At 43.9% G+C, this 23,546-nt stretch overlaps 2 protein-coding genes across 2 annotated transcripts in view; both read right to left on the bottom strand.

Moving 5' to 3' along the window:
- MTF1 (metal regulatory transcription factor 1) overlaps window positions 1-881 on the bottom strand; it is a 45,011-nt gene extending 44,130 nt beyond the window's left edge. The window contains 1 exon segment of the mRNA XM_006099134.3: window positions 818-881. The gene's annotated coding sequence lies outside the window, so the exon portion shown is untranslated.
- A 1,732-nt stretch (window positions 882-2,613) lies between these two features.
- INPP5B (inositol polyphosphate-5-phosphatase B) overlaps window positions 2,614-23,546 on the bottom strand; it is a 52,798-nt gene continuing 31,865 nt past the window's right edge. The window contains 17 exon segments of the mRNA XM_014464675.2: window positions 2,614-3,102; window positions 3,347-3,458; window positions 4,539-4,666; window positions 4,948-5,041; window positions 6,799-6,912; window positions 7,990-8,225; window positions 9,294-9,456; window positions 11,275-11,385; window positions 12,833-12,968; window positions 13,789-13,898; window positions 16,007-16,118; window positions 17,570-17,757; window positions 18,407-18,523; window positions 18,871-18,985; window positions 19,928-20,029; window positions 21,040-21,207; window positions 22,667-22,763. Of these exon segments, the coding sequence (XP_014320161.2) occupies window positions 2,990-3,102; window positions 3,347-3,458; window positions 4,539-4,666; window positions 4,948-5,041; window positions 6,799-6,912; window positions 7,990-8,225; window positions 9,294-9,456; window positions 11,275-11,385; window positions 12,833-12,968; window positions 13,789-13,898; window positions 16,007-16,118; window positions 17,570-17,757; window positions 18,407-18,523; window positions 18,871-18,985; window positions 19,928-20,029; window positions 21,040-21,207; window positions 22,667-22,763 (2,216 nt within the window). The 3' untranslated portion in view covers window positions 2,614-2,989.

Raw genomic sequence — 23,546 nt, 5'->3', positions numbered from 1 at the left:
CACAGTACACTGACACCAGGAGTCCAGGAGATGTCACGCTAAATGAATGGAAGACCTGCAGATACTCTCTCTCGGGAAGATTTGCTCTCTTGGGAAAAATACCAAACGTGAAGCTGTCCCGTTTTGGAATAGTGATTTACCTGCAAACACTGAGGTTCTACAAATGTGAGTTTGGCGGGCAGAACAGAGAACTGAAAAAAGAATCCCATCACTTTTGGTTTTCAGCCTGGACTTGCACTTTATCTTTCTCTTCTGCTCTGGATTAGAAAGTGAACCTTTTACGTAGTGGGGCCGCTAGACAGAGAGACAGTTACCAGAGACAGGCCGAGGGAAGAACCCGCCCGACCCCCTGCTCTGGCTTACGCAACCCGGTAGATGCACATTTCGCTGCATCTGTGAGGAGAGAGAAGCGCACGGGGCCCCACCGGGCTGCCCAGGCGCCGTCGGCGGCAAACAGAGACCAACTGTCCGAAACAAACAAGACCAGAAGGTTTGACGATGGCAAACGAGGAGTACAAACAGCACCCCTGAGAGGAGGCTGGGAAAGGAACCTGCCTGGGAGAGCTCCCAGCCTGGGCTGCTCGGAAAATCTGAAGACAGGCTGGGGGGCTCCGACCCTGGCGAAGAGGGGCAGGGTCCGGTCTCCATGGAAACAGGGGAGGGGGCTGGATACCCATCCCCATGGAAACAGAGGAGGGGTGGGGTCTCTATGGTGACCGGACTGGGGTCTCTGCTGGGAAATGCTTCAGGAGGGAGCCTAAGTCCCGCGCCCCCCGGGAAGTCCCCAGCCCAGGCCGCGTCTAGTTCCGCCTTTTACCTCCGCGGCTCCCGGCAACGGCGGCAACAGACAGCTTCTCCTCTCCCCAGCGGCACCATGATTGCCCCCCACCCTTCCCCCGAGGGGCAATTTCCGCTTCCGCTTCCCGGGAGGAAAGGAGGGAGAGCCGGGTTTTCGCCCTCTCCCTGGCGCAGCTGGTTGGTGTAGGGGGTGTAGGGGCCGAGCTCGAGCCTCCAATTGGCGAGCGGGAGGGCGGGGCGCCTGGCGACGTAGCCGGACGGTGAGCGGATCCCGCGCAGGGAAGTGCGCGCCGTGTCCGTCAGGGCGTCTCTCCCGCGGCACCAGACGCAGGGAAAGGGGATCGAGCCCCTACACTAAGCCGAAACTGCTTCGGTCCGGCTTGCGCTGCCGCCTTCGCCATGGCAGCCACCACCGCCACAGAAAAGACCGCAGTTAGGTATCCGAATTCCGGCTGGGACCCGCAGGGGGAGCATGGCACTCCCGCCATTTCTCTGTGGCCCCAGCTTCTCCTCATCACCCAGCAAAGTTAATGAACATAAGCCGGAGGGTCCGAGAAAGGAAGATTGAACCTGAAGGGCGGAACTAGGGAGTATTCCCAGCCCCGCCGAGAGGCCAGAGCCCGCCGCCGCCTCTCCCCCGCGCGTGCGCTCACAGGAGCGCAGTCGCTCGCTCCTGCCCCGCGGTCTGTCCGACTTTCCCAGGCCGAGGACTGTGGGTTCCCAGCCGGACTCGCGCCGGGGCGGTCAGCGCCACCTACTGGCCATTCCCAATGGCTCACATCGTCATGCTACTGGCTGGTACCTCCTAGTAAGTCACGTTTTACAATGCCAAGTAGTGGTGTTTCAGGGCCCAAGAAGCAATTTTGATTATGACGTCATTATGCTCTACAATTTTCTAAATCCCTGGAAGATCCAGCTGTTAGAGCATCCCAGCAGCCAGCACCTGTTTTTCCCCTAAGCTACTTGTATGGAATATCCCAAGGGCAACAACCCCCAGAGACTAGACCACCAGTCAAGGGGTTCAGGCCATGCCTGTCCCATCTCTTGCTTGAAAAATGTGAATAGTGACTGCACCCACCAGATGCCAGGCAAATCTCTCTCTGGCCCCTGACCAGCCACCCAATGCTTACGCTGCAAAAGTCCTGCTGCAGAGAACTGCCATCTCTTAAGAAATAAAAACACAAACAACCACTGTTAAAAATACATTTATCATTAAAATATATTACACATATGAGAGAGGGAATGCATCAAAACAGTTTGGAGAATTTGCTGGCCCAGAAAGTCCCACTTGTTTAACCAGAACACCAATTTCTTCCGTATTTTCATTTTCAAGCCACTGTATTGACCGCCGTGGCTGAGTGGCCAGCCCCAGAGGTGTTGCACATCTGAGCAGGAAAGGGAATAGGGTTTGCATCTGCATGTACACATGTACACAGACAGCGTGCTAGAAGCATCTGGGTGGCTATAGCCTATTTACCCTGCAGCTGCCTCACATTCTTGTCGTCCAAGTCAACTTATTCTCCTTTCAGTTCCAAAGTGTGTTCAAATATCTGATCATGGGGAGCTCAGCCCAGGTGACAGGGAAGGCACTGACTATGCCCTGGAGACAGACTGAGTGAGCACAAGTACAGTTATTTAAACATTAAAAAAAAAAATAGAGCCCTGACTGGTTGGGCATTGTCCTGTGCACCAAAAGGTTTCTGGTTCCATCTCTGGCACATGCCCGGGTTGGGGGCTCCATCCCTGGGGGAAGGGGGGGGGGGGAGATCAGGCAGAAGGCAGCGTATTGATGTTTCTCTCCCTCCTCCCTGTCTCTCTAAAAAAATCAATTTTTTTAAATATATTTTTTATTAAGATATTACATATGTGTCCTTATCCCACGTTACCCCCTACCCCCTAAAAAAATCAATTTTTTAAAAATCTTTAAAAAAAAATAATCTATCTGTGTTAAATTAACTAAAGTTGAACATTGCATGTCAGTTTTATTGTGGTGGGTTTCTCTCATGTCCTCACAACTCGCAGCAGCACGAAGGGTGATAGCCATGGTGGGGGGAATGGCCTGGGCTCAGGAAGCTGGCAGTTGCCACTCTAGCTTCCAAGTGGCCTCACGTCCTCCGAAGGCCACTCTCCAACGGAAACAGGTGGGACTGGTAATTGGATGCTTCCGGTAAAATAGAAGAGACAGAGAGGCTCAGGGTGAGTTGCAGAGGAACTGGTGAATAAATTCTTGAGCCTTCTTCTCTGCCATTTCAAGCTTTTGTTGACCAGCTGGGTTTCGAAGCAGTAAGCTGCCAAATATGCTAGCTGCATGAAAAACACAGAAAACAAATGATTCAGCAAAAGAAGGTACTAATTTTTTTGTGTTGTTATGAATGGGGAAGGGTCCCCAAAAACAAATTTTCTGCTTTAAATCCTGTTTGAGGGTAAACTTTGCCCAGAACTTGAGATTTTAGTTGTATTAGTGGACTTGGGACCTTCCACAACCACATTTCTTATAATGAGTCTCTCAGCTTGCAGAGATGCTTCTCACAGACACCTGGCTACTTACCTAGAATATTCTCATCCAAATGATTTTTTTCTGAATTTTCCAGCAACTGTCGCAAAAACGCCAGCAAGTAGTTGAAGACATTTTTGTGGAATGTGGGGAGAGTAGAAATGACCTGAAAGAGGCAGAATTGGGATTTGCCTTTTTATTCATTCAATTAAATAAGTGTCTGCTATATTCCAGGAATTGAGTACATGATCCACGTACATGAATAAGACTGTGCACAGAAAACCTTGACCACTTACCATTTGGCACAAGTGCCAAAAGAGAAGCACAGATAAAAAGAGAGAGAGAGAAGCACAAATCAAGTACTATATGGATTTAGAGGTCAAACTTCTAACTATGTGCTCTCCAAAGACTTAAGGAAATAGAAGACATAGGTCTTGAATATAAGACAAGACTGGACTTGCAGAGGTAAGAACTAGGGTTTTTAGGACAAAAGAAAGCATAAAAAAGGACAAGAGAAGGAAAACAATGAAATAAGGAGAGAGCACTTTGTGTGAAGTCATTGTTGGCAGGAGCATAACTGAAGAGGCGCTAAGCCTGGAAGGGATCAGGCTAGAATTCAGTGAGTACTCCATCTATCTGCACAGGAGAATCAGTTAGGAAGTTTGTACAAAGTATATTCCAAAAGAGATTTTGATTCAGTGAATGTGGGATGAGGCTTTAGCACCTGTATTATTAGCAGGTTTTCTAGATGATTCTGTTATATATGTGAGCAACTAGAGTAGATCATAGAAAGTCTTGAATGTTTAAGAAAATCATTCATTGGCAATAGAAAGCCAAGTATGGTCTTTGACCAACAGTAACACGAGAGCTTTAGAACACAACCTAATGGCAGTATATGAAACAAATCAGCAGAGGGAGAGCCTGAACGCAGGGCCTTGCACCAAGGCAAGTGGAAGGAGAACGGAAGAAAAAAGATGGGTGGTAGACCAAGGGGACTAGGCATGTGGGAGGTGAGAAATGGAGGAGTCAGAAATGACTCAGGTTTCTGGGTTGAGTCACTACAATTAAGTGTGATGCCATTAAAAGAAAAAAGGGAGGAGAGGAAAAACAGGTTTGGGAAGGAAAGATAAGGTAAGTTTCTAAGATATTAGAAACATGTGAGGGGCTGTGACTGCTCTGTTCCCTCAGGCCCCAGGAGGCCTGGGGCTACAGCTTGTGTATGCTGATGCTCAGTGCTTCCCCTCACCTGTTTACTTGCTGTGTAGTTGCCAGAACACTCCAAGCAGTTATGGTAGGCGCTGTAGCAGATGACGGGCTCTGGCAGGCTCTCCAGGAAAAGCAGCAAGGCTTCGGCTACCGAATGATGGCTAAGGGCTTTTGGCCCATCGTTAAGGAACAGGTGGTGCTGCTGCCCATGGTTAGGAAAAGGCTAGAAGTGCTACCTGCCTGCTAGCTTGAAGGAGCCAGGCTGTCTGTCAGCTTAGTTGGGCCCTCCTTAGTTCCTACTATATCGGTTGCTTAACGTTGTGAAGACTTCTCTATGCAAACTTTAAGTAAGAAAAACATGATAGCTGAGGGCACAATATCTGATTTTGAGCCTTAAAATATTATTTCCTTTTTCTCACCTCTCTTACACACACATACACAAAGGATACAGAGGGTATCAAGGTTCTCAATCATTCCAGTATCCAAACAGTCCCTGATGTGCTCAAATTCCAACCTTCGGCCCGGCTGTTGAAACAGATCTTCCTGCAAAAGGGAAGAAAGTCACAAAGTAATTATATTCTCAGAAAATCAGCAATGAATTCCTGACCTAGAAATGTCATTTCCAGCAGAGAACAAAAAGAAGCATGTAGTGAGGCCTCTGAGTCACCCTGGTAGACAACCTGATTTAGGCGGGTGCGGCTAATTAATTCATCTTGCAGGCTTTCCCAGGCAGGCTCCCACAACAGGTCTTGATAAGACATCTTTTATAAAACTATGGGTAGGGCCTATGATATACAACAGTAAGATCCAACATAAGGGAAACTTAAAAGCAGCTATTTTTCCTGCAGTGTTATAGGGGGATTAACCAAAAAAAGAAAATTATGAAGAAATTATATCATTTATAAGATGAAGAAAACTAAAAGGCAGTTCAGTGCTTTATGAAAACAAGATTATGGCAATAAAGGTATTTCCAGTAGTCCCAGGGGACTTTATATTCCTTTGTTTTATAAAATGACAATGCCATCTAACTGTTGATAATAACCATATTACATGTATTGCTCAAAAGTTACACTTCTCTACAGAGAAGGTAGGAGAGCATGGTATGTAAGAAAGTGACCTTGCCCTAGCCGGTTGGCTCACTGGATAGAGCGTCGGCCTGGGGACTAGAGGGTCCCAGGTTCAATTCCGGTCAAGGGCATGTACCTTGGTTGCAGGCACATCCCCAGTAGGAGGTATGCAGGAGGCAGCTGATCGATGCTTCTCTCTCATCAATGTTTCTGGCTCTCTATCCCTCTCCCTTCCTCTCTGTAAAAAATCAATAAATATATTTTTAAAAAAAAAGAAAAGAAAGTGACCTCTGTCCAGCCGGCGTGGCTCAATGATTGTGCATCCACCTATGAACCAGGAGGTCACGTTCGATTCCTAGTCAGGGCTTATGCCAGGGCTGCAGGCTCAATTCCTGGTAGGGAGTGTGCAAGAGGCAGCTGATCAATGATTCTCTCCTATTATTGATGTTTCTATCTCTCTCTCCCTTCCTCTCTGAAATAAATAAAAATATATTTTAAAAAAAGAAGAAAAAAAAAGAATGTGACTTCTCTAGCCAGACTCCCTGGGTTCAAATCCCAATCCTGTCCACTTATCAGCTTTGGGACCTTTACCAAGTTATTTACCTTTCTGAGAAATAAATAAGGCAATACTATAAAACACTTAGAACAATATTTGGTACATTGTAACACTCAATAAGTGTGAAAGAAAAAAAGTGAAAAGAGAATATCCTAAGAATATATGTTGCTCCGTCTCCCCATATATAGTAAATGAGTCAGTGAAACTGGCCAATCTGATCTCAATGAAGGTTGCCCAAGTCACTCTAGAAATCAGGCCTCCTGACTCACACAACCTGGGAATTCCTCCTGCCTCTATCTGGTTTGTCTACAAGTTAGTCCAGCCCATTCCCAGAAGCTGGTGCGAGTTCCTCAAAAGGATGCCTGGCTGAGAGCCTGAGAAGGCTCCAGATGGCTTTCTACATGGCGACCGAGGCCAGGGGAGGGACCATGCGGTGCTGGGAAGGCCATCCTGTGCAAGGCCGCTTCCCTTGGGGGTAACCAAGTGCTCTATGTAATGTCACAATCCCCCAAGGGTGTGAAACATGAACCTATTTATCCGTCATTCCCTCCCTGAGGGAAAAACAGCTTTCCACAGGTTCTCTGGATTCAAAGCTTCTTACACCAAACACTGGGGCTGATGCTCTTTCTCAGGGCAGCCTGCCCTCCATCAGGTCTGACTGTGGAAGCACCACCCACCTCCTGGGCCGCATTTCGGTACAGGTAGTCAACCATCATCCAGAGCTCTTTGGGGATTTCCATGGGGTTCTCCAACTGGCTGCCATCATCTTCCGTCCAGAGCGGCATCAGAGTCTGAAAAGAAATAAAAAGCCTCAGAAGCCCCACCAAGAGAACTTAGGCTCCGCTGGCTTAGGAGAACACAGGATGTGGGGACAGCAAACCCGTGGGAGAAGGGGGGGACGGCATTTCAATGCCCCTAAGCAAACATTCCACAGTCGGAAATGAAATCAGGTGGCACAAAGTACAAAGGTGATTTTTTAGAATTGGGAATGCATTATAGCAAGAAGTGTCAATGAATTGGGTGACAATATGCATCAACTTCTTAGGAAAAAAATCCTGCCTATAGCATTTCAGTGTCAGAGCTAGAAGGACACTGTGGTCCAGGGAAAAAGGACACAGACTTGAGAGTCCAAAAACCCGGATGCAAGGTCCAGGTCCATTGCTAACTTGCCATGTGACCTGTGACAAGTCATCTCCTTATGAGGCCTCAGTTTTCATTTGTATAATGGAGAGGATGGTGTTCAAGAGTACCTAGATTAAAAATGCATGAGTGGGAGGAGCATTATGTATTACTATAAATCTGCTCCAAACTAGTTGCCTTGTATTAGAATTGTCTCCATAGGAGCCTCTGAGGTCTCAGAAAATTTAGTTTGGGATGATATGTTACCAAATGATGATTAAAAAATAAGAGAAAAGAAAAAAATAAAAAATAAGAAGATGATCATGGGCCAGGGAACCTTCATCATCGTATCCATGGCTGAGTTCCTCTAATGAACTGTGTATGCAAGGCTGAAAGACACGGCCACAACATTTTGTAGCTTTTTCTATCTAGTGGTAGAGTCTCTTCCCGCCTTTGGAATCTGGGCCGGCTTCACAATTTGCCACCATCTGATTGCAACTGCACACATGAGCCGAGGCGAGCTCAGCAGAAGAGCTACACAGGAAACTCACAGAAGCAGGAGGAGCAATAATTGGTTGCTTTCAACCATTAAAACTTCAGGTGGTTTGTTACACAGCAATACTGTGTATAACTGATACGATAAGCCAGCTCTAGGGAGGCTGAAGAATTCTCAGATCCCTGGGCATATCCTGTTTGACTGACGTGGCTGCGACACAGGACCGCATGTTTCCTTGTGGCACATCACTCACCAGCTCTCTAACAGTTTCAAGCGGCAGGTCAGAGATCGGCTCCCTCATGTAGCACAGTGTATGGATGGGAGATCCGAAACAGCTGGGCACGTAGTTCCCAGACACAGACAAAAAGTAATCCTTTCCCCTGTCCAAGTGCAAAACAAGAATGTCCTCAATTTTGTCTTCGCCAGAGTTGAGCTTTGTAGCCATGGTCTTAGTGACAAATATCTCCAATTCAATCTCAATGGCCGAATCTGAAGAAAAATTTAAAAAGTAATGTTGGCTGGTGGGAGGCCAAGAGAAAAGAAGGAAAGAAGATACAAAGGGAAGAGAGTCACCAGGCCTAAAGGGTTAAGGAAGGAAAATAAAAGGAAATAAGAGCCAACCAAGTATTTATGTGTTCGGCACTCAGGAGACACACGAACAGAGTTGACAGTCCAAGTGGGAATATGAAAACAACAAACAAAAACGTGAATAGGCAACTACTATGAAATTCAAGTTCTAAGTAGCACAGCTTAAACTAGTAATTATTAATCACTAAGAAGGCATGGATCAAAGAGCTTACCCTGAGCAAGGTCAGATAAAGACACCTGATCCAGTAGAAAATATAATGAAACTATCACCCTGTGAAGTGCCCACAAAACAGGCTTAATCCCTCTGCCACACAGCACAACATAGAGTGCAAAGGAGAAGTTAGGGGAGAGCTATGCATGGTATATTCCAGAGCCAGATATAATTTTTGGGTCACCACCCCATTATCTTTCCCTATAACAACAACTGGGAGTTGATTATGGTGAGGCAGACAGTCAAAATGATTCTTTTTGTTTGTTTGTTGTAGTCCTCACCCAAGAATATGTTTTTATTGATGAGAGAGAGAGAGAAAGAGAGAGAGAGAGATATCCATTAGTTGCCCCACATACACACTCCAACCGGGAATCAAACCCACAACCTAGGTATGTGTCCTGACCAGGAAACAAACCCACAACCTTTTGGTGTGAAGGACAATGCTTCAACCAACTGAGCTACTGGCAAAGGTTAAAAATGGTCCTTTTAACAGCAGCAGCTGCTTCACAGCCATCTTAGGTTTGCTCTTTCTGTGAAATTATGGAACAAATACGTGACTGAGAATGCTTCTGAAGCTGAACTCACACTCCTCACTATTTTATATTTTATTTGTAGATGGTTCATCCATAGGACTTTTTAAAAGTTTCAAGCAGACAACAAAACACTCAGAAACAAAAAGCTTATTACAGGAAAGTGAGCAAAGAGAGGGTAGAGTGTACCCCAAACCAGTAACCAGGGACCTGGAAGAGAGGCCTTACCTGGCAGGAGGAACCCTTTGCTGGGGTTGGCATTCAGCCACTGCCTACAGTAAGACTCTTCACCAGGCTTGTTGATGAATTCAAACTGACAGGGTACTTGTCCGTTATGAATTGTAAAGGATTCCACTTGCAGTTGCATGTACTTCACATTCTGAAAACAGAACTGGGAACAAGCCCGGAACCCATCAGACCAATGTCCTCTTCTCGACAACCTGTCCAGACACCCAACTGGGCATTCCTTGCCCTTTCTGGAAAGAAAATGAAGGACCAGCCCCAGCTGGTTTGACTCAGTGGATAGAGAGTCGGCCTGCGGACTGAAGGGTCCCGGTTCAATCCTGGTCAAGAACACATGCCAGGGTTGTGGGCTCGATCCCCAGTATAGGGGGTGCAGAAGACAGCCAATCAATGATTCTTTCTCATCATTGATGTTTCTATCTCTCTCTCCCTCTCCCTTCCTCTAAAAAAAAAGAAAAGAAAGAAGGACCACCTCTTTCAAATCATGTTTCTTCTCTACGTATTTACCTGGCAGGCCACAGCTACTACTAAAGACCAATTGTCTGTGTTTATCCCAGAAACTCAAAGAAAGCATGTTGTTTTATAAATAAATTTCCTGAAGGAATCAACATTTGTATCTTCTATACCCAAACAAACTCAAGACCAAACTTATCTTTCCAAGTGGCTGGACATCTAAGGTATTGAAAATACTCTCACCATAAATACCCATTTGACTGACTTCTTGGTATTGTCAATTCTGAATGATCTATGCTGTGGCTCTTTCATGGAAAATCTTCAGCCCTAACTTGACTTCTCCCACTGACCACTGCTTTTCTATACTGCCTTCCCTACCATTCACTCAAGCATACCCAAGAAATTCGGACTCGATTTGATCTCAAAGCAAAGCATCAGTAGGAAGACAAACCCAATGCAAGAATACACACAGGTTATATTAAAATTAAAAAACAAAACCCATTTTGGATCACCTTTGCCATTATTTAACTCATAGATGGCTCATGTGTAGGTGAAATCTATGAGTCACAAATGGTTGCCCTAGCTGGTTTGGCTCAGTGGATAGAGCATCAGACTGCAGATTGAAAAGTCCCTGGTTCTATTCCAGTCAAGGGCACATGCCTGGGTTGAGGCTTTGATCCCCAGTAGGGAGTGTGCAGAAGGCAGATGATCAATTATTCTCTCTCATCATTGGTGTCTCTATCTTTCTCTCCCTCTCCCTTCCTCTCTGAAATCAATAAAAATATATTTTTTAAAAATGGTTAAAGGCTTCTGGTTTAGAAGATCAGGAGATGAATATGATATAAACCAACAAACCCCTCTCTTCTCAGCTAGCATCAGCAGCCTCACTTTATCTAGAAGCAACCTATCAAGAAAGACTAGAGTTCAGTAGTCTGACAGGTACCTCCTGGAATTCTGAGCCCTCGTAGATGAAATTTAAGCTCTATGAATAGAAGAGTCTGATGCTGATAGTCTTTCTTGTTTTGTTTTGTTAATCCTCACTCAAGGATATTTCTCCATTGATTTTTAGAGAGTGGAAAGGAAGGGGAGAGGACAGAGAGAAAGAAGCATCTCTGTGAAAGAGACATGTCGATTGGTTTCGAGGTCTGAGGCACATGCCCTTGACCCGAATCGAATTTGGGACCCTTCAACCTGGACCCACCCTTCAGTTCGTAGGCCAACACTCTACCCACGGAGCCAAACCAGCCAGGGCTGATGCTGATATTCTTTCTTTTTTTTAATATATATATTTTTTCATTGATTTCAGAGAGGAAGGGAGAGGGAGAGAGAGATAGAAACATCAATGATGAGAGAGAATCATTGATCAGCTGCCTCCTGGGGATGGAGGCCGAAACCTGGGCATATGCCCCTGAACAGAATCGAACCCGGGACCCTTCAGTCCACAGGCTGAGGCTCTATCCACTGAGCAAACCTAGCTAGGGCTGATGCTGATATTCTTAACAGTCCTTCCTACCTCTAGCTTGGAGAGGGACACAGAAGGAATGTTGGCATTTTCCATCTTGTCCAGGGATCGAACAATCTCCTCCAGAGTCTTCCGGTAAAGCTCTTCATTTTTAACCCGCACCTGGAAGGAAGCATCAGAGGCTGAGTGCCAAGGCTTCTGCCCGTTTCCTCTTTTTCAGTACACAGGGCATTCTCAGCGTTGGGAAACAGCAATACAGAAAGTGGAGACTAAATAGATTTAATTAATTAACAAAAGATCCCAATCAACAATAGACATAGAAGGGTCGCCCAGAGGCAAAGCCTGTGGTAAAGTCAACTGCTTCCTGAATAGCAGAAAGAGGATGCGGAGTGAAAGCCTGGTTGGCAGTTCTACCAGGACTCAGGACCAGGGCAGGGGCATGCTCAGTGCTTAGCTCTACTTGGCTTGCCGCTGCCAAAAGGCCTGCAGTAAGAAACCTCTCTAGAGCTTTGATTTAAAGCAGCATTTCTTTAAAAAGCATTTCTCAAGCTTTTTTAACTAACTGCTCCATCAGACAAGATTTTCCAGGTTTTCCCTTCTGTATTTTGAATTATAAACACAATTTTGTCACTTTCCAATAGTAAAACTTTAATTATAATATTCATAAGGCTTTTTTCAAACCACCCACACCCTCATGGATTCCGATATACTTCTACCTGGACCCTTGAGAATTGATAAAATAAACACTGAAGTCACTGAAGAAGAGATACAAATAGGGAATAAATGAAATGATGTTCAACTTCACTAGTAACCAGGGAAATGGAATCTAAAATAATGAAATATCTTTTTCTTTTGGCTTACTGTGTTGGGAGAAATTTAAAAGATTGATAAAACCCAATATTAGCCAGGGTGTGAGGAAATAAGCTCATACATGGTTGGCAGGAGTGTAAAATGGTAAAAACTACTGGGAGGATAATTTAGCAAAATTTAATAAATTTAAAATACATTTTTCATTGAACCACTAATTTAACCTCTAGGAATTTCATTCTATAGAAATACACTGGTACACAAAAATATATGAAGGGTGGTTACCATAGCACTGTATATAATAGCAAAACGTTGGAAACAAATGATCATCAATATATACATTATGGTTCATTCATACTGTGGTGTATTTTGAAACCTTTAAAAATAATGAGGGAGCTCTGCCTTTAGTGTCATGTAAAGGTCTTCTGAGACACAGTCAGTGGGGAAAAAATATGTTCTCAGAACAATATGCATAATATGATCTCTTTCACAGAAAGGAAAGCCTTCCTCTAGAAACATCCTCTGTGTTGCATAGAGAATATTGACACACATTTGTAAATGCATGGAGAAAGGTCTGGAGAGATTCAGTCCAAAAAGTAAGGAGGAACTTCCATGTATGTAGAAACATACAGTGGTAGTATGTCAAAGCAATTATGAATTAAACTGAAATTAAAACAATTTTTAAAGGAGTGTCATCATACTCAAGGGAAGAGGAGGACACCAGGAAGAAAAAAGCAGTCTTGGTTGTGAGAGCCTGTTATTCACCACGGAATGATGACAACGGGCGCAGCTGCCCACCTACCCCAATGTCAAACTCCGAGCTGACAGGCTTGTGGTCACTGGTCTTCAGGGCCATGTGGCTCTGGTAACTCAGCTGAGTAATGTTCTTCCCTTTCCAAAGGATCCGGTCACACCAGGCAGGAGCACGACACTTCTCACTGAAATGCAAAGTCCACACTGGGGTCCCCACAGGCACAGCAGTACCCACTGCCTGGCTAGCCCCTGGCTCAGCTGGGGGATGACTGGGCAGAGCCGTCCAGTCCTCGAGGCCCAGTGATCTGAGAGGTCAGGAGCGATTTGGGCTCACGAAGATATAACATGTATCCTGTGTATCATCCAAAACACCGTTCAGAATGATTCCCTGCTCTTTGGCCTCCTATTGGGGTGAGGTGAGAGTCAAAAGGCAATCTGACAGTAAGTACTCTATGGTTCTTAAGAGATGGTGGTTAAAACAGGCTTTGAATTCCTACTGCCTGGGTTCAAATCCTGGCTCTACACTTGCCTGCTTGGGAGGCTCTTTAATTTTTTAATGCCTCCGTTCCCCGATGTATAAAATGAGAATAACAAAACCATACCTATTTCAACAGGTTGCTGAGAAGATTAAATGAGATAATACAAGTAAAATGCATTGAATAGGGCATGGCATACCACAGGCACTAATAAAATAGATGAACTACTATGCAATGACCAAGTACAACCTAAGTTAGTTGGAATCATCTTATCCCCCTAAGAATAACTTAAAAGTAAACCAGTCACAAGAATTATTAAGGAACAAAGGCTAAAGCAGTCAAATAGAAAACAAGGAGGAAGGCAGGCTGCTTAATGAGCAGCTACTGAAAGAAAATGTTTAACCAGAGTACAACACAAGGAGAAAAGTCACAGTAAACCTATCTTCTTCTTTAGGCCCATGAGGGCAAGTGCTTCCCTAAATTTCTGGGTTTTCGTTTGCCTGACCTTCTGAAGCAACCTCTGACCTACCTGGTATCCCACTCGTCGGAGCCAGTGTCATATTTATAGGTCGGCTGGAACGTGAGTTCGCCTTCTGTGAAGCCTTCAAAGACAGCCTTTGCAGCCACCTGAGTTTTCAGCTACACAAAAGGATGGAAGAAAAAAAATCTCAGAATAAAAAGGTTAAGCCTTGAATGAGCAGATATCGATCTGAAATCTGAACCCTAATTCAAAGGGAAAGGCCCATGAAAAAGCTATTCTGGAAGGTTATTTTTTTATTTTATTTTACTCCCCTCCCGCCCCTTTTTATTGACTTTATTGGGGTGACACTGGTTAACAAAATTACACAGGTTTCAGGTGCACAATTCCACAACACATCAGCTGTACACCATATGTAAGATCTTGAATTAACTAACTTCTAGCAAGAGGAGCAAGCAAGCTAACGTTTCCTTTGCCTGTTATACAGTTTTTAAGGTGCTTTTATAAGAGTTACTGTATCTCTGAGAGGATTAGATACCAACAGACAGAGCTTTTCCCTTTTAGGTATCAAACACTTCATCTGTGTAGCACAATTGTTTTAATTATACAGAGAGACAAAACTGCATATAAAAGAGTCTGGAAAGATACAGTCCAAAAAGCAAAGGGAAACTTCCATGTATGTAGAAACATATAGCAGAAATATACCAAACCAACTATGGTTTAAATTTAAAAATCACTTAAAACAAAACAAAAAAACACTTTCAAAAGAAGCTTGTCCAGCTAGTTATATGAACTGAAGGAAGCTATGTGCCTTGATTTCTCCATCTGTAAATTTTGGACTTAGAATCTGCTACACAGGATTGTTGGAAAAATGAACTGTCAACTTAGAACAGTGCCTGACACAGCATAATAGCTAGTATCCTTCTTAGTGCACTAATTCTAGGAGCCCCTTCCCGATCACACTCTCAGCAAGAGATAAAAACACAGGTGCTCCTGCCTCCCCACCCTCTCCCCCCGGCACCCAGTTGGGTGCCAAGTGAACTGGGGAAGAACTGGCAGCCCTAATGCAGGAGACAACAGTTGCCAAATTCCCCAAAAAGCGAATTCCTAATATAAATTAATAAAGAAAAAGCAACAGGAAGTAAAACATTTAGGTATTAAGGTAAGCTGATGCTTCTTGAATGAGTATATATAAACCTTAAAACCATCTGAAAAGCAGAGAACACACAAAACAGGTACTATTACTTGAGGAAAGACCAGAAAAGAAGGCAAGAGGAGATGAGTATTAAACTCCAGGGAAATTAGAATGCCTCAGTCCAGAATGCAGAGGCAAGAAACAGATAGTTTAGAATAGAATAGAATAGAATAGAATAGAATAGAATAGAATAGAATAGAATAGACTGGATTAATGCTGAAATGGGTATTAAAGAGAATAAAAGTAATTTACCAAGGAAAACAGCTACAGAGAAAAAGATGGATTGATAAAGAGATTATTCCATAAAGAAAAATATATAAAAAAAGAAAAGATATAAAGTTGATGGCTTTTTTTCCTGCAATTGATCTGCACTGGGGGAAAAGAAAACTGAAAAATTTAGACTAATGAATACTAAGATTATTTAAAAGGGGACATAGACTAAAAAGAAAAAGAACTTTAACATTCTGAACAATTCTGACCACTGGAACCATTTTTCAATCTATTGAGGAGTAACCTGAAGAAAGAGAGAAACTGACTGCTCTTGTCCTGTGAAATGGCTAATGCTTTGAGACAGAAATGCTGACCCAAACAATGGCAGGAGAAAAGCAGGTTACAGAACTGATTCCCACTGGAAGTGAAGAAAGCCATTTAGGAAAAAGAGTTGCCATTCATATTGGACAAGTTTGGGGAGGAGGAGGATAGGGGAATAGGAGACAAAGTCAAAAAAGAATTAGAAAATAATTTTAAATAGCCACGTATCTTATTTATGAGAAGTCTGGTACCCCTACAGTCCCAACTTGAATGAATGAATGAGCACATACAAGGCAGAGAGACAGAGAGAGAGAGAACACTCCTGCTCCCAAGAGAAGAGAGACCAGGCACCTCAAGGGACAAGCCAATGGGGAGACAACTATGGACGATGGACATGCAGATGAAAGACCTGACTGGACATCAGCTCCTCAGGGAAACCTCCCAAGCTGAGGAAGAAGAGGTTGAGAGTTGAGAAGCCAGGCTTTTCTGTGCCCTCACAGTATGGGGACAGCTGCCTGAGAGGGCACAGGTGACCATCTGTACCTGGTCATATGCATACAGGGTTTGAAAGTCCTTCTCTTCGATGAGCTTTTTCACTTTTTCCACATCCAACTCTTCTATCCGGTAGTTGAGGTCCCCCAGCCACAAGATCACACTGCAAGGACAGAGCACACAGGTCGCAGGCGTTAGCAGGGACTTCACCCTTCTCATCACAGAAGGCCCCTGAGGCTCGGCCTCTTGGGAGCTGGGTGGGGAAATGATTCGGCTGCTCAGGAAATCTTTCTCTCTTGTCCTTTCATTTAATACCACGTCTACCATGCTGCTTACACAATTATCTTGGTCCAAGTTCATTATAAACTGCCTCTAGTTCTCCTTGACTACTTTATATTCTTGTATGGTTGGAAAGATAGTCTAATAGGATCTAAAAGCAAGACAATAATTCACTTCATTCTTGGGAAGAGGCAAAAAGATCAAGTTTGGGGAGTCATGCCAATCATCCAGGGACCCCAAAATAGATGATGCCATGATGTTGCCTCTGCCTCCACGCACACTCCAGTCCACAAAACACCGTCCCCCCCGCCCGCCTTTGTTTCTAGAGCTGAGTTATTCTGAAACAAAGCTCAACCTCTACAGTAGAATCTGGGCTTAACCACCACCATAGCATCGGTTGGCTCAGTGTGACAGGTGTTTTATGACACCTGATGCTTTGGGGGAAAAGATAATGGAATGCTCCTCAATAACACTGCACATCCCATAAAGTCCAATAGTGCTCCACGAGAAGCAGCAACCAAGTCAGGAGAGAGTCTGCACCGCAGTAGGCACACCCCCAAATAAAAGCAGACAAACTGACATGCAAGTTGCAACCTCACAAACTAGGATGCTGCAGGCTTAGCAGAACGGAAGACACACTCCCTGCTAGGTTCCCTGGAGAAGGAAAGCCATCCTGTCAGCTTCTGGGACACCAATGAGCTCAAGACAGTTCCACCATGGCAGCAGGCGGGATGAGAGGCTGGACTCTGTATGCTCCCTGGCAGACACCATGGCCCCAGCGGCTCTTCCTCTTTATAAAAGAAGTGGCACAAGCTTCAAGTGTTACTTTCAAGTCAGAAATTCTCATATGCCTTGAATTTAGACATATAGGAAGTTTTAGAGGTAAACGAAATAAAAAGATAGACAAAAATTAGCAGAAGATGCTCCAAGCAGCTGCAACTATAGCTTTATAAAGTTGAGGTATAAAAGACTTAGTGAAGGCAGACAAATGCAGTCCTTCTCAATTACATATGCTCCTGGGAAGAACAGATGCATAATATCCTGAAACATACTTCTAAAGCCTGGAGTAGAGATGCTCGCTCTTTGGCTGCTTTCACTGTGGTGGTGTATCAAAGCAGACTCACATGAAAATAAGTCTTAAACATTTTCCAGGGACAAAGGATTTGAGAAGAATTCTAGAGGCCTGCCAGATGGTAAATTAGGAAACTAAACCTTTCCAAGGGACATGATCCGTGTGTAACCGAGCCCCCACTCCAGCAGTGGGAAGCCTCCCCCGTCACCTCGCTAACAAAACACCGGCGTCGTGACCTGTGCGGGGCAGAAGTCCAGACTCACTCGTGCTTGCTGATGGTGAGAGGGGGAAGGCTCGGGTCAACCTGACAAAACTGCATTCGAGAGCAAATGTCTTTATAGTCCTGGTTCCTCCTCTCGTACTCTTCTGTGTGGGCTGCCAAGTGCGAATTCACGACGCAGATGCTGGTATTGTGGAACTTGAACCTGATCGCCACTCCTCCTTTGTTACCCTACGAAGAGGAGCCCAGAGAAATCCAGTTTAGATGGTTGTTTAATTATGTCAGTTGCTTAAACCTGCAAACTTTCAAAACGTTTTCTCTTAACTAGTCTTCGTAATAACCCTGTGAGGTAAGTAAAGCAGTATTACTGTCTGCATCTTACAAGTAAGAAAACAAATCCAAGGAGGCAGAATGACTAGCCAGTCCCTGGCAAGCGGAGTCCACTTTCCATGAAATCCCAGGAAAGCCACATGCTCTCCCTTCTCCACAGGAGGCTGAGCTCTAGCAGTAGGATCTAAACGCAGGACTTTAATGGCCTCAAGAAGAAGAGGAAATGGCAAATCTGCATCAGCATTCCTTCTTTTCCTCTGTGACCCAATATAGTTTCTGCAACCTATTTCATGGACTAAATGGGAGAATAAACTCGAGACTCTAGTGTGCAGTAAACATGAGGATCCCTGCTAGTTGGGCAAATTAGCCAGCGATTCCCTAAAATACCATTTGTAAATGGTCTGCTCAGTCCAGTCCTGCTGAGGGTACAATTCATCTTCTAATACCAGCATCCTCACTGGGACACATGCATCAAGGTATCATGAGAAGTGGGGTCAAAACCTCAGGGATCAAGGCCCTCAGTGTGCCAAACATACCACCAAGAACTCACCATCCTCCCCATGATTCCTGTCCCCACGGTCTCAGCTTCCACTTCGGAGATGTGTGCTGCATGTTCCTGTTTGACATATAACAGCAGCATAATCCCAACCAGTCGGATGAACTTCACCTGGAAACCAGAGCCAAACATTCAAGTCACGGCATTAAACAGAAGTCGGAAACAGAAATAAAGATCCCAAAGGAGAAGTGGTCTCGAAGCTGGCTGCGAGTGTTCATGTATCTCCTCCACACGAGGACCCAGGGTAATCACCTATCCAACTCACTTAGCAGGCTACGTGACAACTTAGCCTACAAGTGCCAAGACCTGCATCTTGCCCACCCACAGGTGCCTCTTCTGGAGGACCTAGAACTGAAAATAGCAGGATAATCAGGACTGGCCTGGGGAGAATGTGTAATACTGTCTTAACTTCCCTGCGAGGCAACCTACCATTCGAAGGTCCCTGGCTCCTCTCTTACCTTTGCATACTTGGCATCTGGATGAAGACTCTCTGACACGGCTTTAAACCACTCTTCCTCCTTTGGGGTGTCATGGAAGAAAAAGGCCTCCTTACTCAGATCAAGCTCCTGGAACCTATTAGGAGAAGCCAGAAGTAAGAAAGTAGAGAAAGGTAATGTACAAGATGACACGTCCTAAGATCGGTTTGGGAGCGTAAATCCTAGCTTTCTGGCTACACTGCAGGACCCGCAAGAGAAAAGAAAAACAAACACTCAGGGCCGAGGGTCAAAGTGCTAAGGCGCTTACCAGGGCTGTCACAGCAGCAGGCCATTCCCGCTGCATAACCAGCCTGTGAAGCAGTTGGAAGCATCCGCATTTTACATCTGAGGTCACGAGTTCGCACAAGCACCAAGCGGCAAATGGGTTCAAACCCAGGTCTACATACAGTCCAAATTCTAGGCCCTTCCACTTTACCATACAGGCTTCTTTGCTGCCCCGTCCCCATCAACAGAGCCCAGTATAGGGGTAGGAGGATGCTAAGTGTGAAACAAAAAGGACTGACTGGTGGGGCCTTTCTTTTTCTTCTTCTTCTTTTTTTTTTTTTTTACACTAACCTTCCTTCCCTGGCAAAAAATATTCTTTGCTTCATGACCAAAAGTGTTGAATGTCTAAGTAATGAAAATCAGTTCAGGGTGCGGTGATTTTTAACAGAAAATTATACTAAAAATTCAATACTAGCATTTAAGTGCCAAGCACATCACTTTAAGCGTGCCAGAAATGTGTTTAACTATAAGGGAGAGCGTCAAACAGAGAAGCAGCTGTTACTAAGCACATACTTATTCGTCAATTCCTTCACCTGCTGTGAAGAGTCAGGTATATAAGGGATGGGCAAAAGTAGGTTTACAGTTGTGAGTCCATAAAACACAGTTTATTCTTCTATTATTATTTGTTAATTGTGTTATTTTCCATAGGAACAACTGTAAACCTACTTTTGCCCACCTCATCTTCATGTCCCCATCCCTTCAGCTGCAGCTATACGTTTGAGAATGTAGAAGCGACTGGAAGAGAAACACTCACCCTACACAGTATACATCTGGGGCCTGGATACCGTGACTTAGCCAGGGCTGGAGGCATTCTTTGGGGGACTGTCCATTCACATTGTATGTCCCCACAAAAAACCTGTCACCAAAGAAAACCAATCGGTCACTCAGGAAGACTATGGAGACAACAAGGGAAAGCATTTTAAGACATAAAAAGGTCACATCTAACCTATACCAATGACTGCAGTCTACTGTGATATTTGTTGCTTGTGTGATCACTTCAAACAGCGCAGGCCTACTCTGAACATTCCTACTTAGCTCTGACAGCCTTAGAGAACTATCATCCACAAGATAATTCTTTACCCTGCATATGCTTTGGAAATGAAAAGTACCTTGGTAATTACTTTCAGAAGGAAAGCAACAGCAGTACTCATCATAACTGACTATTCAGTGATGGCGAACCTTTTGAGCTCAGCGTGCCAGCATTTTGAAATACCCTAACTTAACTCTGGTGCCGTGTCACATATAGAAATTTTTTGATATTTGCAACCATAGTAAAACAAAGACTTATATTTTTGATATTTATTTTATATATTTAAATGCCATTTAACAAAGAAAAATCAACCAAAAAAATGAGTTCGCGTGTCACCTCTGACACGCATGTCATAGTTTCGCCATCACTGGACTATTTCTATCCCTAGAAGCAATGTTACTTTGTCTTATGGTCACAGTGCAATAATTTAAAAAGATCTAGCAGAATCATGCAACCTTGATTCATTCAACTTTCAGTAACCCTGTCTAAAAAGATTACCCAACACTAACTTCAATTTAAATGACTTTCTTCAAAGGCCCAGAACGACCAAGGGTAGGCTACGTTCCTTTTTTTGTATCCATGTAGCTCTTCAAATATTGCTGTAACTATGTGCAAGCTGTGTCACTCCCACTGTACCACACCCACCAGAGTGCCCGGCCGAAAAGGCACAGAATAAACGCCTGCTAATGAAGAGTGAATGGAATCACTCATTTTAGAAAATGAAGGGAGAGATCTGTAGTAGGATTTGCTTTCAAATCCAGGGTACTGGGGGTGGAGGTAAGTGCTAGTTGAATGATCATTTTCCTTTGGAAACAGTCTAAAAGCCGGTTAGCTACCTGAAGTTCTGGATATAGGTATAATCCTCCTCTTTCTGCATCAGATATGATTTCACCAGTGTTTCTCGCAGTCCGAACTTCTGCATCGACAAAATATGAGCCTTGTCTGAGACTGTGATAGTGGAAGAGCGAACCATGTCGGTAATTTCCAACTTGGATTTAGTCTGTCTAGAAAAACAGACCAAAAAAAAATTGTTATCATATTTTGATGAGTCCTTCATGACATAAACATAAAGCTAGAAGTTTCCACACACAAACATCTGAGTCACAGAAGGCAAAAGGAGGCTAAAGTAAAACTTATTTGCTAAAACAATACTACTTCTATGTGGAATTAAGTAAACATACAGGTTGTTGACTACATAGTACATTGGTCCAGAGGGTTTCTGAAAATACATTCATAGAATCTCAGACCAGAAGGGCACCTTGAAGATATTGTAATCTAATCCCTTCATTTTTCAAATGGGAAACAATGAGACGCAGCATCATTAATGATTCACGCAGCTGGATGGTGACAGAGTGCCTCACATAACAAGGCTGTGAAACAATCCAGCCTTGGCCAGCGTGGCTCAGTTGGTTGGAGCACCATCCCATGCACCAAAAGGCTGTGGGTTCAACTCCCGGTCAGGGTACATCCCTGGGTTGCGGGTTCGATTTGTGTAGTTTTAGTCATATTAAAAATTATTCAAATGCTAACTTTAAAATTAAACAAAATTTGACACTTACCTAACAGAATCATAATAATAGCTCCAGAAACTTTTGCTGAAAATCACTTAATGAATTAAGATCTATAAAGCACTTGAAGTAGTTTCTGACACTAAATAAATGCCACTTAAGTGTTTGCTATTACTCTTGTCATGTACATACAGGGTGGGGTAAAAGTAGGTGGGGTAAAAGTTGTGAGTACACATTGTATTATCATTTATTAATCATTGTATTATTTTCCATAGGAACAACTGTAAACCTACTTTTGCCCCACCCTGTATTAATTAAGGCTATGGAAAAATGTATCTGTGTGTACCAAGAAGGCTCAAAGGTGAATTGAGAATGACAGACCTGGGTTCACTTAAAGTTCAGGATCTGTTCATTGCAGCTTAAGTGCAAAATTAAAATACTGACACAATAAAGTAGTTTTATCTTAACCAGAAGACTCTAGCCATGATCAGTAGGGTGCGCTAGAGTACATACTAAATATAACAGCACATCAGAAAAAAAGAAAGGGGTAAAGAAAAATGGGAAAAAGAAGACTCTTCAGCGTCAGCAAAGTCTTGAAAGAATGGGAGGGAGAAATCAAAATGTTTCTAATCTGCATTTCTAAGATAGATTTAGATGCCAGTTTCAAATCCTAGATCTGCCACTTGCTAGTTCTAGATCTTGGGTGAGTTTTATAACCTCTCTTCTCACCTGTTTCCTTAGCTGTAAGACAGAAAAATAATAATACCTACTTCTCAGGTTAAAATAAGATAACTTGGGTAACTATGTGGCATACACAGTAAGTGCTCAACAAATATCCTACATTTCTTAGGCCAGCTACCCTGGGACAACTTACCTCATTCACAGGAATGGTTTCAGTTCTATAATGAAGAAAACCTCAGTCCTAAGAGGTAGCAGTGAAGGGAGAGCTGATTACCTTGTGAGCAAGTTTTCTGGTTTATCCTGACCCCGGGAGCTCTGGTCCACAAACAGGCCTTTCCCATTTGGCCTCAAATTGTCCAAGTGAGAACCACCTAAGTGGGGGGGGGGGGGGGGGGATTAAAACATAGTTACGTATACTCTCACATATACTTTAGCATACAGACCACAGTTTCTCAAATCATACTAGGCATTACTAGTAGTCCACATGTTACTCAAAAACATAGGAAAGCCTATGTTTTGTTGGTGTCTGGGTGAAGCTCCCACAAAGCATATACCAAGAAGAAAGAAAAAAATTTTTCATCCAGCTGTCTACTGCTGAAAACATAACACTCCTTTTTCTTGGAGACAGAGTACACTATAGAATGAATAAAGCTATGATATCTGCAGACCTAAGTTCTATCACCAGCTCTACTATTTATTGTCCTTTGACTATGAGCAAGTCATCTAACCTCTCCAAATCTCAGTAACTTGGCCTGTGCTGCCCTCCTCACAGGTTTATTATAGGGATCAAATAACTGACATGTGAGTAAGCATTCTGAGACAACACAACATATTACCCTATATCAGGGGTCCTCAAACTACGGCCCGTGGGCCACATGCAAATACAAATATTGTATTTGTTCCCGTTTTGTTTTTTTACTTCAAAATAAGATATGTGCAGTGTGCATAGGAATTTGTTCATAGTTTTTTTTTTAAACTATAGTCCGGCCCTCCAACGGTCTGAGGGACAGTGAACTGGCCCCCTGTTTAAAAAGTTTGAGGACCCCTGCCCTATATAATAAAAGGGTGATATGCAAATTGACCAAAGGGCAGAACAACCAGTCGCTATGATGTGCACTGACCACCAGGGGGCAGACGCTCAATGCAGGAGCTGC

The sequence above is a fragment of the Myotis lucifugus genome, unplaced genomic scaffold (assembly GCF_000147115.1).
Source record: "Myotis lucifugus unplaced genomic scaffold, Myoluc2.0 scaffold_260, whole genome shotgun sequence".
Taxonomy (NCBI): Eukaryota; Metazoa; Chordata; class Mammalia; order Chiroptera; family Vespertilionidae; genus Myotis; species Myotis lucifugus.
This window is presented reverse-complemented; position numbering and strand designations above follow the sequence as displayed.